A 16871-nucleotide genomic window follows, 5' to 3' on the forward strand; every position below is an offset into this window, starting at 1 on the left:
CCGAAACCTGCCCTGCCTCTGCATGCCTGGACATGATGGAGAACTTTTCAGCTTACTATCATTGTGGACAACATTTTAAATCGGCCGGAAATTATGATTTGAAATAGTAAATATAAGCGTTTTCAAAAAATATTGCGTGATAGGGAAAATTCTCGTTCACTTTATTAACTTTGCTTCCAATTTCACCCTGCCCTCAAGTTTACCTGGTCCGACACCTCCCTCCCCTTTCTAGATCTTTCTGTCTCTGTCTCTGGAGACAGATCCACTGACGTCTACTATAAGCCTACTGACTCTCACAGCTATCTGGACTATTCCTCTTCTCACCCTGTCTCTTGCAAAAATGCCATCCCCTTCTCGCAATTCCTCCGTCTCCGCCGCATCCGCTCTCAGGATGAGGCTTTTCATTCCAGGACGAGGGAGATGTCCTCCTTTTTTGAAGAAAGGGGCTTCCCTTCCTCCACCATCAACTCTGCTCTCAAAGACATCTCCCCCATTCAACGCATAGCTGCTCTCACTCCATCCTCCCGCCACCCCACTAGGAATAGGGTTCCCCTGGTCCTCACCTACCACCCCACCAGCCTCCGGGTCCAACATATTATTCTCCGTAACTTCCGCCACCTCCAATGGGATCTCACCACCGAGCACATCTTTTCCTCCCCCCCCCCAACTTCTGCTTTCCGCAGGGATCGCTCCCTACGCGACTCCCTTGTCCATTCGTCCCCCTCATCCCTCCCCACTGATCTCCCTCCTGGCACTTATCCTTGTAAACGGAACAAGTGCTACACATGCCCTTACACTTACTCCCTTACCACCATTCAGGGCCCCAAACAGTCCTTCCAGGTGAGGCAACACTTCACCTGTGAGTCGACTGGGGTGATATACTGCGTCCGGTGCTCCCGACGTGGCCTTCTATATATTGGCGAGATCTGACGCAGACTGGGAGACCGCTTTGCTGAAGACCTACGCTCTGTCCGCCAGAGAGAAAGCAGGATCTCCCAATCGCCACGCATTTTAATTCCACATCCCATTCCCATTCTGACATGTCTATCCACGGCCTCCTCTACTGTAAAGATAAAGCCACACTCAGGTTGGAGGAACAACACCTTATATTCCGCCTGGGTAGCCTCCAACCTGATGGCATGAACATTGACTTCTCTAACTTCCACTAATGCCCCACCTCCCCCTCGTACCCCATCCGTTATTTTTATACACACATTCTTTCTCTCTCCTTTTTCTCCCTGACTGTAACCCTTGCCCATCCTCTGGGCTCCCCCAACCCCCCGTCTTTCTCCCTTGGCCTCCCGTCCCATGATCCTCTCGTATCCCTTTTGCCAATCACCTGTCCAGCTCTTGGCTCCATCCCTCTCCCTACTGTCTTCTCCTATCATTTTGGATCTTCCCCTCCCCCCCACTTTCAAATCTCTAACTCTTCCTTCAGTTAGTCCTGACGAAGGGCCTCGGCCTGAAACGTCGACTGTACCTCTTCCTAGAGATGCTGCCTGCGTTCACCAGCAACTTTGATGTGTGTTGCTTGAATTTCCAGCATCTGCAGAATTCGTTGTTTGATTGTGATTTTCCTGATCAGCAGACCAAAATCCATTAAACACACACAAAAGTATTCAAGAAGCAGAATCTTTGTTGTCCAGTGTAAATTGCTAGTTATTAATACAGGTTTTGCTGTATGCAAAAATAGGTTTTAGTTTGTGGGATTTGGATGTTGTATGTTAAAGCCAACAAGCCAGTCTTGTATTGGGTCCAAGCTCAGAGCTGTGCTCGCCGTTTCTCCTCCCCACTAATTCAATATAGCGTCAACAAATCATTGCTGAGGAAGAATTAATGATAATCAGGTTTGCTTATACGACAGATGTACATTTTCATTTTTGGAGTCAATACAGACCCTGATGCCCATCACCTCTCTGGGCCTGATATTGGATAGATGCTACCCAAAGGCTGTGAATGAATTTAAACAACAGGAATTCTGCAGATGCTGGAAATTCAAGCAACACACATCAAAGTTGCTGGTGAACGCAGCAGGCCAGGCAGCATCTTTGATGTGTGTTGCTGTGAATGAATTTGCTAACTTTGGACACCAGACCTATTATTCACGTGGACTTTGCAGATGGGCTGAATGCAACTTAGGCATGTTTAAATTTGGCATCTTGTTCGATGTCAAGTTGCATATCTAGTGTTAATGTTTTTGATTGAAGACCAGGTGGTTTGTCAAGCTGTTTGAGCCTGTAACAGTCTGCGGTCACTAAGGTCACATCTGATAAGACACAAGACTATGTAATGTTATTACAATCCAATTGCTTTCCCGATCAATCATTAAATTTTAATGCCAATCAACTTTATTTATTTAGAGATACAGCGCAGAGCAAGCCCTTCTGGTCCAAAGAGCCACACCGTCCAGCAACCCCTCTATTTCACACTGGCTTACCGCATGACAATTTACAAAAATCAGTTAACCTATTAACCTGTACGTCCTTGCTCTGCAAGGAAACCGGAGCACCCGGAAGCCTAAGTACTCACAAGGAGAACATATAGACAATGTCCAATTTGAACTCGAATTCCTGAACACCACAAGCTTTAATAGCGCCATGCTAACCGCAGTGCTACTGTGGTGTCCAAGGTTAATATTAACCTTCAACCAGATAAATGACAACATGCAGCAGAATACCAGTTCAACCCATGAGATTTTGCTGGTCCAACATCGTTTCAAAACGGGCAGAAGAATTAAAGGTTCTCAGCCACTTTGTAAAAATTGCTGCAGGTTCTTTTAGATGGCTTAAAAATCTAGTATCTTTTATTAATAGAACAAACAATATTCATCTCAACAGAAATAACACCTTGAGTTTTATTTGAGTGAAGCCTGCGCTGAATTGAAGGCCACATCTGCTTTTAAGCACAAGGAAAACACTCCTCACTACATGGCCCTTGCCACTGTACAATTTAATAGAAATGACCAGGGAGAATATTTCCAATTAAAGCTTTTCTTCTGTTCTAATGCAACAATTTTTATCATCTACAACACAACATTCCATAATATTTTAAACAATTAATATTTACAAACTGTTGACAGGCTTTTAAATAACTCATTTTGACAAAAATACTGTAAACTTTAAGTTACAAAACTAGCAAAAACACAGCGGGTGCAACAGTCATAACTGGCAATCATTAAAAAAAGACAGCTTAAGTCGTTTAAAATTCATCCATAGGACGATTGACTCAAGTTTATGATCAGTAGCTAATAAGGCTGTATACTTCTATGGCATACACAAACAGCATATGAATACAAAGTAATGTTTGTTGTATGATCGCGTCCAAGTTTCTTCAACCTGCTCCAATTCATAACATCAATATCATGTCATACAATCAATTTAAATTTCAGATAATCCACAAATCATAATGTAGTGAAGCACAATTTATAAATATGCTATTATTGCAACTTCACAATTCATCTTACATTGGTTCTGTTGCTTTCAAGACACTGCATATATGAATGGTCCACTCCCTCTTTTCAACCAGATAAAACATCAGCACCAATATTTTCTGGTGCTTGACAGAATTACAGTAAGCATCGATTGTTTATAATTAATGCAATTTTGTTCCAAATTCACCATGATCAAATTATAATATGGTCTACTGAAGTACATGAAAAGCATAAATTCTGGGTTCAAAAGACCTTACCCAAACATTGTATTTGCTCTTTGGAGTTAAGTAGTTGATTTGCAACTTTAATGGGTACCATCATCACTACCTACAGTCGATGGAAAGCCTCTTACAAATTTGTTAATCACCAGCTAACGTGTCATTTTTTTGTCAAATCCAAGTTCAAAGAAATATCAGAACAGAAAACAATACACAACTAGAACTAAGATTGATCAACACATGAGACACTGTCCAGAAATGGGTTGAAAGATGAATTGGATTCATGTAGATTTCAGAAGTAAATTTTACTGTCAGCAGCAACTAGCATTATGAAATTTTAGTTGAAGGGCTATATGAAAATCAGCTACATGCCACTTAAAACCTTCACTGTAAAATACCATATGCAGCACATCAATTATAAGGACAGCAAGCTCCCAGCATATATATTCAAGATATAGAAATCAACCTTCCCTCTTATTTACCAGTTCTGATGTAGACAGAAAACCGGTTGCACAGCAGTACCAGGGAAACATATCCCAACTAGCTTTATAAAATTTAGCATTGCCTAAATTAAATAGCCTTGTATGGGGATCCTTGGACATTAAAACAGGATTTATTAATGCCCATAATTCTAATCCTCCAGGAATTTCTTCGACACTTCATAATTCATGGTTCAAACTATTTATTACCGTTCAATTTGTGCTGTAAAACACCAAGTTGTGGGTGCCATGATACCATACTCACCTTTGTCCAGATATTCAGATTTTACAAGTCATACAGTAATCACTCAATGCATATTCCATTATCTAACAGGTTGCCTTGGTCTCAGTGCCCATCCCATTCATAAACTTCATATTTTGTACAATATTACTGACAGAAAAATCATTTAGATGGATTTAATTGTTTAGTTTCAGCTCTGTGCTTGTACATTTTAAATGAATTTGCACTAATTTCTTTTTAATTTAGTTCAGATTTCATGTTATAAAATTAAGTTGCTATACCAATTCCAAATGTATCTGTTAGAACTAATTTCAAATTTGAAGTGAATAGCTCATTGTTAGCAGAGCAAACTCCTGTGGTTCCATTCCTGACTGTTCGCATTCCATTTTTAGCTCTCAGCATGAATGGCACGAAGTTCCAAAGTGAAGCAGAACAGTATGATGTAGACCAGTCTGCAATGTCTCATCATTCTCATCTCCAATAATCCTCCACTGTAAATAAAAACTCAAATGTACAGTTGGTACATTAGCTCCTGAATTAGAAATGAAGCCAAAGCTGACAAATCTGATAGCATCCTCCGAGTATATATTTCAAATCTTTACCCAGCAAACCCCAATGACTAAATACACAGTTTGTCTGTTGTTGCTGATCACATTCTGATATTCAACGTACTCAAAAAAGGCACTGAACATAAAATTTGGAAATATCATGTTGTGCTAGATACACTATCGTGACTCATTTCCAGGTCAACCACTCTTAGGACAGACATCACAAGTTGGCATCAAGTTCTGGGCATTATGGAGATACAGTATTTGCTTTTTTGGACTAAACTCTGAGTTGAAACTAGCTAAATTAACTTCACTTTGCACCATCTCAACCAGCATGGAGGAATATCAGTAGCTCCTGCCAAATTTATGGAAAGATTCCAAAGGGCAGGAGATATGATACACCCACTAAATCAACAACTTGTCGAATCCACTTAATGGTTAATGAACTAGAGAAATAGTTCCACTTGATTAATAATCAAGTATATACACCTTTCAATTAAGAAAGCAACTCAAGATTCTGTTCTCAATTTATGTGGTACCAAATTATGAAGACTCAGGAACAAGCATTTAAGTACTCTGCCATTGCCTTGAATTCTGCAATAACTTTGAAAACATGGAAACAAAAGCCCATGGGAGGAAGTGCTGGAAAATCATCCAGATGGTGCGGAATAGAAGTGGTAAGATAGATTGCTGAAACATGTTGGGACCGTATCATAGACCATGATATTATTCACATTTGTCTGTCCTTTCTTTCTAAACACATAAGATTCACTAAGTATAATTGTTTGAAAACAAGTAAGTTTTGTTTTTTGAAGATACAAAAAGGTATGTTAACTGTGATCCTTAAACAGTTTATGGTGTAATAGCAACTATTATAGTGCACATGTACACCACATTGGACTCAAGAAAACTGATATGGATAGCACAGAATATTTAATCTGTTCTGAAGGCTCAATTACTGAAACAAGATAATTATTCAGGACAGCCACTTGAAAGGCAAGATCAAATATATGTATCCAAAGTGATAATTGGGCTGGTTTCATTTTATACAAATAAAACTTTTAATTCTAAATATGCAAATTAAAGGTGTGTAGAATTAATAAATATTCTGTTGTGCATGCCAATAAAATACAAGCCTTCTACAACATTTACCACAAAGAATCATATAATTACATCAGTAAAGGCAAGGATTTTTTTTTAAAAAGCAGAGTCTGGAAAAACTCCTGGTATTCAGGAAATGAACAAATGCAACAAAGTCTTATTTATCTGTACAAAAACATTTTAAAACTCTAATAAATACTGTTTGGTGGGCATCAGCTTTTACAATCAACAAGCAGATAGCCACAGGTGTATTGGCTCACTTCGAGCGAGAAGGGCAAAACAGATCTAACAAGTTCATCTTCCCCACAAGAAGGAGAAAATTATTTAATGTGCACTGGTCTGTCATCTGACTTTAGCCGCTTTCGCCTAGGTTGAACAAAGTCATCATCTGAATCCTCACTTATACGAGTTTCTTCTTCATGATCAGAATCTGATTCCATTAGAGGTGTAAAGGTTCTGTCTGGATAAACTTCCTGTAGCTTTGTTTCAAAATAACTTTCAAGAGCCTTTCCAGCTTGAGCCACTTCGGAATCTACCTAGAAAGTGAAACAGACAAATTAGTTATTCTTACTAATACAACAGTTTCCCCATAAGGCTTTGTTTAAGGTGGGTTCATCAGAAGATAGATCAGTATAGCAAACACATTCTCAATATGGTCTAAGAATACTGCTCTCATTTGGGAGAGGGATTAAAATCTTAATTATGCTTCAGACTCTTTCAGTCTAAGTGAGCGAGAAATCAGTTAAGTTTAGGCTCAGCAGTCAAATGGTAACTGCTGGCAACTTTCCTTCTGTGGACTTCTGCAAGGATAGGATTACCTGTGAAGGCCTCCATGCTTTTAGGTTCACCTACGAGAACTCAATGCCTACAATCAAAATTTTCCACTTTAAGGGAGCAGGGAGCCACTAGCCCTCATTAGACTACACAGGCAAATCAACAGCTCCAAATAAGGAGTACATCCTGGTATGAATTTTGTGAAGCTTAGAATATGCATACAAAATCACCCCATATTTGAATTAGCTCTGAAAATATGTTTGGTGTATAAAATCTTCAAAATAAAGTGCACCCGGATTTAAACTTTTGTTTTTACATAATTTGCATTTGGAGACAATAGCCATACCCCATGTTAAGGAATATCTATAGATTTTAGAAGTCTCAAAATTAAGGAAAGATTTTCATCATTAACCTCTTATAAAAGAACTCCCGTAACCATATTTGTTAATGTGGCAAGTCCACTTACTGTACTAACATACTGACATAAGATGTTAACACGTCACATGGTCACTAAACATTTAGACAGTTGTACAAATTAGGCAAAACATTTTAAGAGGCAAGTTCTGCATTATTTACACTAAGACCATAGCACAAGTCAGAAATGCATCTAGGATGTAAACCACATCTCAAAAACAAATTACACTTAAATGGCCTTTCATTCAAGTGCATACCAATGCTTCCTATCCAGCTACTGAGATAATGACATTGCGAGTAAATGGAGTCAACATGCACATAAGGTTCTATTAACCAGGAGATGAATTCCCAGATTATGTTGTGAAATTGATTTTGGGATAAATGTTATTCAGGACAGTGCTTCTTTACTGAATAGTTATGGATACATATTTAGAATAAATAACTAGTAGAACTGCTGTCTCACTACAACAACCTCGATTCAAACCCAATCTTGGGTGCTGTGTGTAGTCTGAATATTCCCCCGTGATTGCATGGGTTTCCTCCCAGTGCTTTGGATTTCTCCCACATCCCAAAGGTGTGCTGGTTGGTAAATTAATTGGCAACTGTAAATAACCCCTTCATGTGTAGCTGAGTGCCAGACTCTGGGAGTTGATGAGAATGACAGAAAAATAAAAGGGATTAAGGGAAAATAAAATGTGAACTCAGTAGGCTCCATTTCTATACTGAATAGCTTTATAACTCCCCAATACTGTCATGAGATCTTGGGGGTCTACTGAAACAAGGACCCAGTGCTGAAAATTAACTTAGCACACCACCACTGCATTGTCACCTTAGACAAGATGATCAGTCTCTGGAGCAGAACTTAAATCTATAACTTTAGATGTAGTTACTACCGGCCAAAAATAACATTAAATGGCTAACTTTTATAGAAATACATAACAATAAAGATACAGATGCATATTTCTTTTCCCAAACTGCTTTTAACTTCGGGGAAATAATACTCTCAATGCCAGCAACGATATAAGTATTATAGTTAGGAGTTTGTATCAAGCAACGAATGGTCAGGATACATCCATGGAGGGAGTGGACTACCAATACTTCAGATTGAGACCTGGACTGAAAGAGTAGAGGGAAGATTTGGTCAAGATGGTGCCAAGCTACAACCTTCATTGACATTGTGGCTCAGTTTCAGGTTTTTTTTTTTTTTTTTTAAGTGTTCTATGGGTTGATGAGGATGTTTTTCAGAACAGAGAGGGGAGCAAGGGGTCAGGTTATGGTGTTAGGGACAGGAATGTGGGGGAATGAGAGGACAGGCCAGAGTCTCCGTTTCTGCTCTGCATTTGAAGTACAGCGATGCTGATGTCGGACATCTGCTGAGAAGGCAGGATGTCTAGCTGACAAACCAGTGTTGACAAAGACTGCTGGCTCCAAGGATCAGTGAGTTGCCAGTGGGTTCTGGAATCGAAGTTCTATGTGGGCAGAAGGGAGGAGGTCTAATGAACTCCTGGGTTCGTGAATCAGTGAGACCAGAGTTCGAGGCCCAGTCTTCAAGATCCCATTATCGGGGAGACTAGAATTTAACACCAACTGAAAAGTGATCAGCTTGTCCTGTGGTCAATGCTGAGGGTTGAATCTGAAGTCCTGGGTCTATAAATCTCTGAATTTGCTGGAGTAGCTGAAGGCCCACTGTCTGTGTCCAAATCACAGTCGACTGGAGGCTAAAAAATATAGAGTGTCCTGGTGTTAGGAGACTGTGTAGGTATGGAGATAGTAGGAAAGAACAGGGCTTGTTTTGCTGTTGGCTTTGTTGCTTGTTATTGTTCTGTGTTGTTCTGCTGAGCTTTGTGGGCATGTAATGTTGATGCCAGAATGTGCGGTAACACTTGCAGCTGCCCCCAGTACACGCTTGAGTGCATTGGTTGTAAACGCAAACGGCAAAATAAACTTGAATCTAGCCAGTATACAGGTGAGGGCGAGAAGTGGGGCAAGAGCTGGCAAGTGCTTCATGGATACAGGTGGGTTGTTGATTGGAGGGTGGAGTTAGCAACAGACACTAGGAGGTGATACGTGAAGAATGGTGCGCAGATGTGAACAGTGATAGGGCAGGGAAAAGGATATTTGAATGAGTGGATTGTTAATAAGAAACTGAGTTCAGTAAAATCTTCAGAACAACTGGCAGGTAATTTATTTTTCCCAAGTCTAGGAAGTAAATGTTGAAATATTCAAAGAACACAAAGCATTAACTTTCTGCTAAGCGGCTCTAACAGATATAGGAATTAAAAATTGGAAAAGGTTTGTTCCCTGTTCCATCATGTAAAAGAAATCTCTCCATGGGAAAACAGATGTTAATACTAATTACTCCAATTTCAAGGCTAAGGTACATAGTGATTTAATAATTGTTTCAGGTAAACTGAATGTTTTCCTTTGAAGACACCCAACAAAAACTAATTCCCGATCATGCAAAAAAGTACATGTGAACAGTGAAGCTTGCTTAACTCCCCAAATATACTTAAGATGAATGAACAAGCCAATACTATATCATAACGTTCAGTTTTTCATGCCATTCCAATGAGAATGCCAATTAATGCAAAAAATAGTCCAAGTCCATAGGTGTAAGGTGCAAAGAGGACACAAACCTTGACTTATTAGTCTTACGTGTGCTCCCTGAATCTGACTCAAAGTGAAAGCCTTGTGTTACACCACAGTGAATTTGATCCAATTCAAGTGCAGTGGCTATTGCTAGATTTTCAGCCATGCCTTAGTGAAGTACTCAGTCTATTTCTCATTATCATGTGTAATATTTTATATCAACAACAAAATTCAACTGATTACAGGCTGCAGAGAAAGGAACAGGTCGGTCAAAAGCAGGGGTTATGTTTTACCTTGGTTCTCATTTCCCTTTCTTTGGTCCCCATGAAGGCTTGAGGACCATTTTGAACCCCAGGTAATAGGGTAACCTTTATGAGACAACAAAATTCATAACATAAATTTGTTTTATGTTGCATGGATATAGATAAACATCAAAAAAGCTTCCTTAATATCTGTACCATTTACCCTGTTCTGTGCATACTGTATCTGCACCACAGAGAAAATGCATTTTTCAAAGGACCAAAAAGTTAAGAATATAAAATTGCCTGGTGTTTAACAATGGTCAATAACTGAATGTAGTTTAGCTCACTTTCTAAGCACTTAGCTTTGCAAGCAACCAAAATCAGAGTACCTGTAACATGTACAAAGGGGAGGGGGGAGAAAATTGTCTGTAGAGAATGGTAGTGGCAGTGGTGATTTTGTGGGCAGGGGATGATAGGAAAGAAAAATGCTGGGCAAGGGAAAAAAAGATCTTCACAGCTTATTGGATCTGTAAAACTGGTATCCATATTTGCAATATTCTACAGAAATCTTTGTAGATCATATATGGCACTATACCAAACCACCAGAAAATCTACCCATGGATATTAATCAGGCTACCTATCACATTTACAAACATCCCCTGCAAATGACTAATCTTGTCTCCATGGCTGTAGGTTACTAAGAATGAACAAAATCAGTATAAACTATCAACGAATACATGTGCACATAGCCGTAACAGTGACATGAATAAACGACTGCCTATCCAAGAGTACAATTGAGTAGGCATTAATTACTGACAAGATGCAATGACTAGGATACTATGGGAATCGGTATTTCACAACTCTTACCATATATAGTAACTGAGAAAAGGGCAAAGATTTGGTGCTAAGTTTGCTGGACCAAAGTATCCAAGAAAATGAGTCAAGAAGAGAACATATAGGGTCAAAAAGGTTATAAGCAGATTAGGTGAAAAGAAGATCTGGTGAATGGAGTATATTGCAGAAAATGTAACAATGCCCACTTTGGCAGTAAAAGTATTTATCTGAACGATGACTAAATGCAGAACTTGAACAGAATTATCTGGATGATTTCCACAATGCTTGTACTGCAGGTACCAGAAGGAATTAGAAAACCTAACAATGTTTTCATTACTTGTGGGAAAAATTAAATATATAGGGGACCAGTGAGATAGATAGATAGATATATATATATATATATATATATATATATATATATATATATATATACACACATACACACACACACACACACACACATATATACACATACACACACATATATATATACACACACACACACACACATTATATATATATATATATATATATATATATATATATATATATATATATATATATACTTTTTAAAATATTACATTGAGAGTTGCATGTGCATAAGCAAAGAGACCCTGAGCTTTGATCTGTCAAAATAATCACACTGTGGTCTTAAATAAACATGTACCCAAGCTCAAATAAATTTGGTGAGGCCTCTATCAAATCACATCTAATCAAGATAACTTAAAACCACAGGAGTACATCACTTCCGCTGCAAACACAAGACCTGATGTGGTTGAATTTACCACACAAAGCAAATAACCAGCAAATCTAACTTTAAAACTACTTCTGGAATAATTCCAGTTAAGTAATAAATTAAGTAGTTAATGCAGCACTGAGGCATCCCAGATTGTGGGAAGGAATTTAAATGCATTTTGCCAAAAGCATATCTTGGCATTGATCCTACAATGCCAATTTTAAAATTTCATTATACACTCTTGAACTTTTTATCACATGAAAAGCTTGGTTACCGCTATTTGTCTTATTTTAGATAAATAATGCACCTTATGAAAAGTTATTACTTCTAAGGTCAGCTGAATTGAAAGAACTTAGCCAAATTGAAAGAACAACCAAAAAAGGATGATAAAACAAAGTTTGCTGAAGTATTTTATGTCAGGACACAGGATACAAGTTTGTTTTGGAGCTGAAAGTTCATACACACAAAATTACCTGTAAAATTGTCACTATAAACTCAATAACTATACACCAACATAACACTCAATATCTCCTCTCCATATCTAATATCCTTTAATTCTTTTCAACTTCAGTAATTGTCTAGCTTTACCGAAATACAGGCGTTATTGGCTATAGTTACATAGCATGAGTTCCCCTGAGAACCTTGGTACTCTTGTTAATTAATTAATTAATCCAAATATATGGTTTTCAACTTCAATGAGTGATAAATATATTATAGTAGTATATATTACTGCTAATAGAACCCTCTCAATTTAGTTAGCATTCCTGAAAATTATTGAACCTCCCAGTGCTTCTATTTTTTTGTATCATGGACACCCAAATGCAGTCCAAACCCAGTTCTACTTTGCAAATTACAGGATTTCTACCCGTTTAATCCTTTGACTGCAGTGTATAAACACCAAGGCACATGATTTCTGCCTCTACAGAGGACAAAGACAACAGGCACAAGGATCACTACAATCTGCAAGGACTCTTTCAAGTTATATCATATTGACCTGTAAGAACAATTCATCCTTTAGTTCTGTGTCTAAATCTTGAAATTCTGTATCTAAAAGCACTGTGGAACTGTGTTCACCAGATAAACTACAAAGCTAGCAGTTGAACATCTTTCACCACACTCCCATGTTCTCAAGCGAAATTAGGGATGAACAATAAATGCTAACTTTGCCAGCAGAATCCTTAATACGTGAAATAATACACGAATTTTCCCACATTTTAGAAGGCCTCCATTTTTAAAAACTAAGTTGTACTCTTATTAAGTCTAGCAACTTTGCCAATTTCCTTTTTATTACATTACTGCTGTTTGCTTTGAATGAGGCTATGAAATTACCGATGAATGTCATTTAACACAGAACTTTTGCACATGCAAATGTCATTACCCTCAAATACCGTTATTTTTGCTGAAGTCTTCAATAATGTTGAAAATGCATCAAATTATACTAATGTTTTACATATTTTGTTTCCAAATGAAATTTGTTTTTACACAGTTTATCATAGCAACGGAACTCGGAAATGTTGGTGTGTTTCAAGAACTTACATGTGCAAATTCACAAGAAATACTTACTTCATTGAACTTTTCACAGTTTTTGAAAATGAGCCTTACATCAGCCACAAAGGTCTCTGGTGTTTGGTAATGCTGAGAGTGTTTTTTCTGCAATTTTGTTTTCACTCTGGATAAATCCATTGGATTTTTAATAATTCTGTAGTAATCAGGAACCTAGAGAGGCAAAGGAAGATTGATTTCTCTTCAACACACATTCAAAGCCTAAATAACATTTTGACAAAGTGGAATAAAATGTAGTTCTACAATAGACTCACTGATATAAAAGAGTGCTTTTCATTTGCATCGATTTTTAAAAATAATTGCTTCACGTCATTGTATCTCTAATTTTTAATAAATAAAAGCAGTGCATTTCAGAACATAAATGATGCTGAAGCAAAGCTGATTTCCGAAAGAAGAACAAAGCTTGATTTAAGTAAGTAGTGAAGCTTAAAGGGGATCATGGAGAAGGTGGTCATAACTTGATGTAGCTTAAGGGGAAAATATCAGAGCTCTGTCTTTAATCAACTTTGGTTGGAGTCAATGACATCCATCTTCCACAGTTCAGCTGGAGAAGATAACCCTTCATCCCAAAACAAGTTAGTTTTTAGGAACATTGAAAATGAATGTATCATAGGTGATAAAACAAAGGGATACTGAGCTCCACATCTGGAAATATTGTCACTATGAATAACAATTAAAGTTCTAAGGAAATCTTGGGCAAAAATTCAAATGCTAGAAGGCTGTGATCTAAATCTTTCTGCATAATCCAATAGGTACGAGTGGATCTTAGTGAAGGCAGTTGTACTGAGTTGACAATGAAAGATGTGTAGTCAATTAAGAGGAGGTAAGTATGAAGCATAAAAACTGCAATTTTTAAAAGTAGATACTGTAGTGTTGCATGGGAAAGGTAACAAACTGTGGGAGAACTGTTGTTACTTCCAAAACCACACACAAAGACTCAAGAACAAGAAGGTTGAATGTGGTGTGATAGTTCGCAGAGGTGGATGTTTAAGGGGATATGATGCTGCTGCTGTTTTAAAATAGCACCTGAACAACTTCAGCCAGCATGGAGGCAGAGGGAGAGGGAAAGGGAATAAGTCATGTGGTCATAATTTACTGGAAAGTGGGATAATAAGGAGTAGTGAACATCATGGATGCCACAAGCTCAGAAGGAGAACATGGGAAGATAAAAAACATTGGTACAAGTAGTGAATTGCTAGTTTCTACCCCTATTCATTATTTATTCTTGGCATTGCAGAACATTTAACACCAAGGCTGGTAATGGACTTAAAAAGCTGAGATCTGGTGTTGGGGGGGGCGGGGTTTGCGAATATTGGGGATCCTTCAGTTCCTTTCCTTTCTAGGTTTCTAGAGTTAATGCATACCATAACACCATATGGGGGACATGGAAACTTTAAGAGGTAATACATGCGCTAGTTGTGCACCAAAACTCTGAAATCTAGATATACTGGGTTTGTCAAAGGGCAAAGACGATGTCAGAGGATTCTGATTAGGTTGCAAAGTAGTCAATGTTTTGAGGGAAAAGAGCATCCAAGGTGAAAGAAGAGTAAATATACAAATGATTAAATAGCTGTAGGCTACGCAGCCTCTGCTCTACTTTCCCATTAAAGAAAATCATAGCAGATCCAATTAAAATTTCAACTCCAAAATTTTCATCTTCCAAATAACTTTTCACAAACCTTTATCAAGTATTTTACCTACCATTACCCTTAAAAATATAAAAACTTTTATAAAAAAGTCAGAAGGCATCTCTTCATCTTAATGACCTTCCTGGAAAGCACAAATTGTTGGGTAGGACTGATACAACTGGCAATGCAGCCTGTCAAATTTCCCCTAGTAGGCATGTGGAAAATGGCCACTTGAGGGTGAAATGACATGTACCAACGAGTAGTGAATGTTTCCTACAACAGGGTAGTAGGGTCATCACTGAAAGTGCATTGAAGCTGACTAAATTCTCAACTACAAGATTTACCATGCACACACTGTCCCGTTAATATTTTAGTACAACATGCAGTAGCTACTGCAGTGAGTACACATCTCAGTATTCAAACATTAAGGATAAATATGTAATTAAGTGTCACAAAATGGGCACTAAATTTGGAAGTAAAATGCGATCTATAAACCTACAGATCTGACGATGGAACTGCAAGCTGATCTCCAAATTTAGTCATGTGAAGGTCAATACACAAGACTCAATTCAGACATCTCAACTGAGAGAGAATGTGAATAGTGTCAAACCAGCCACTAAGAGTACTGTAGGAGCAATTCATTATTACTTTCAGTCAATGCACTTTGAGTGATGATCCTGCTACCCTGCCGGCATGCACTTGACAGTTGTTGGTAAAGTTACTTCATCCTCCAGTAACACACATCAAAGTTGCTGGTGAACGCAGCAGGTCAGGCAGCATCTCTAGGAAAAGGTACGGTCAACCTTTCGGGCCGAAACCCATCGTCAGGACTAACTGAAAGGAGAGCTAGTAAGAGATTTGAAAGTGGGAGGGGGAGGGGGAGATCCAAAATGATAGAAGACAGGAGGGGGAAGGATGGAGCAAGAGCTGGACAGGTGATTGGCAAAAAGAATACGAGAGGACCATGGGACAGGAGGCCCAGGGAGAAAGAAAAGTGGGGGGGGGGGGGGAGCCCAGAGGATGGGCAAGGGGTACAGTGAGAGGGACAGAGGGAGAAAAAGGAGAGAGGGAAAAAGAATGTGTGTATATAAATAAATAATGGATGGGGTACGAGGGGGAGGTGGGGCATTAGCGGAAGTTTGAGAAGTCAGTGTTCATGCCATCAGGTTGGAGGCTACTCAGACGGAATATAAGGTGTTATTCCTCCAACCTGAGTGTGGCTTCATCTTTACAGTAGAGGAGGCTGTGTATAGACATATCAGAATGGGAATGGGACATGGAATTAAAATATGTGGCCACTGGGAGATCCTGCTTTCTCTGGCGGACAGAGTGTAGATGTTCAGCAAAACGATCTCCCAGTCTGCGTCGGCTCTCGCCAATATATAGAAGGCCACATCGGGAGCACCAGACGCAGTATATCACCCCAGCCGACTCACAAGTGAAGTGTCGCCTCAACTGGAAGGACTGTCTGGGGCCCTGAATGGTGATGAGGGAGGAAGTCTAAGGGCAAGTGTAGCACTTGTTCCGCTTGCAAGGATAAGTGCCAGGGGGGATATCGGTGAGGAGGGATGGGGGGGACAAATGGACAAGGGAGTCGCGTAGGGAGCGATCCCTGCGGAAAGCAGAGAGAGTGGGGGAGGGAAAGATGTGCTTAGTGGTGGGATCCCGTTGGAGGTGGCGGAAGTTACGGAGAATAATATGTTGGACCCGGAGGCTGGTGGGGTGGTAGGTGAGGACAAGGGGAACCTTATTCCTAGTGGGGTGGCGGGAGGATGGAGTGAGAGCAAATGTGCGTGAAATGGGGGAGATGCGTTTGAGAGCAGAGTTGATGGTGGAGGAAGGGAAGCCCCTTTCTTTAAAAAAGGAGGACATCTCCCTCGTCCTGGAATGAAAAGCCTCATCCTGAGAGCAGATGCGGCGGAGACAGAGGAATTGCGAGAAGGGGATGGCATTTTTGCAAGAGACAGGGTGAGAAGAGGAATAGTCCAGATAGCTGTGAGAGTCATTAGGCTTATCGTAGACATCAGTAGATAAGCTGTCTCCAGAGACAGAGACAGAAAGATCTAGAAAGGGG

The 16871-nt window shown here is 39.2% G+C and overlaps 1 protein-coding gene across 2 annotated transcripts in view; it reads right to left on the reverse strand.

Annotated features, from left to right (window-relative positions):
* Window positions 1–2301: 2301 nt before the first annotated feature.
* Window positions 2302–16871, reverse strand: part of trim33 (tripartite motif containing 33) — a 212343-nt gene continuing 197773 nt past the window's right edge. The window contains exons 18-20 of one of the 2 annotated variants that reach the window (XM_072253354.1): window positions 13170–13322; window positions 10088–10162; window positions 2302–6553 (exon numbers count right to left, since the gene is read on the reverse strand). In XM_072253354.1, the coding sequence (XP_072109455.1) occupies window positions 6338–6553; window positions 10088–10162; window positions 13170–13322 (444 nt within the window). In that variant the 3' untranslated portion in view covers window positions 2302–6337. The remainder of the gene's footprint in view (window positions 6554–10087; window positions 10163–13169; window positions 13323–16871) is intronic. The other variant, XM_072253355.1, reaches the window with a different exon arrangement.

This window comes from Mobula birostris, chromosome 3, assembly GCF_030028105.1.
Source record: "Mobula birostris isolate sMobBir1 chromosome 3, sMobBir1.hap1, whole genome shotgun sequence".
In the NCBI taxonomy this organism is placed as follows: Eukaryota; Metazoa; Chordata; class Chondrichthyes; order Myliobatiformes; family Myliobatidae; genus Mobula; species Mobula birostris.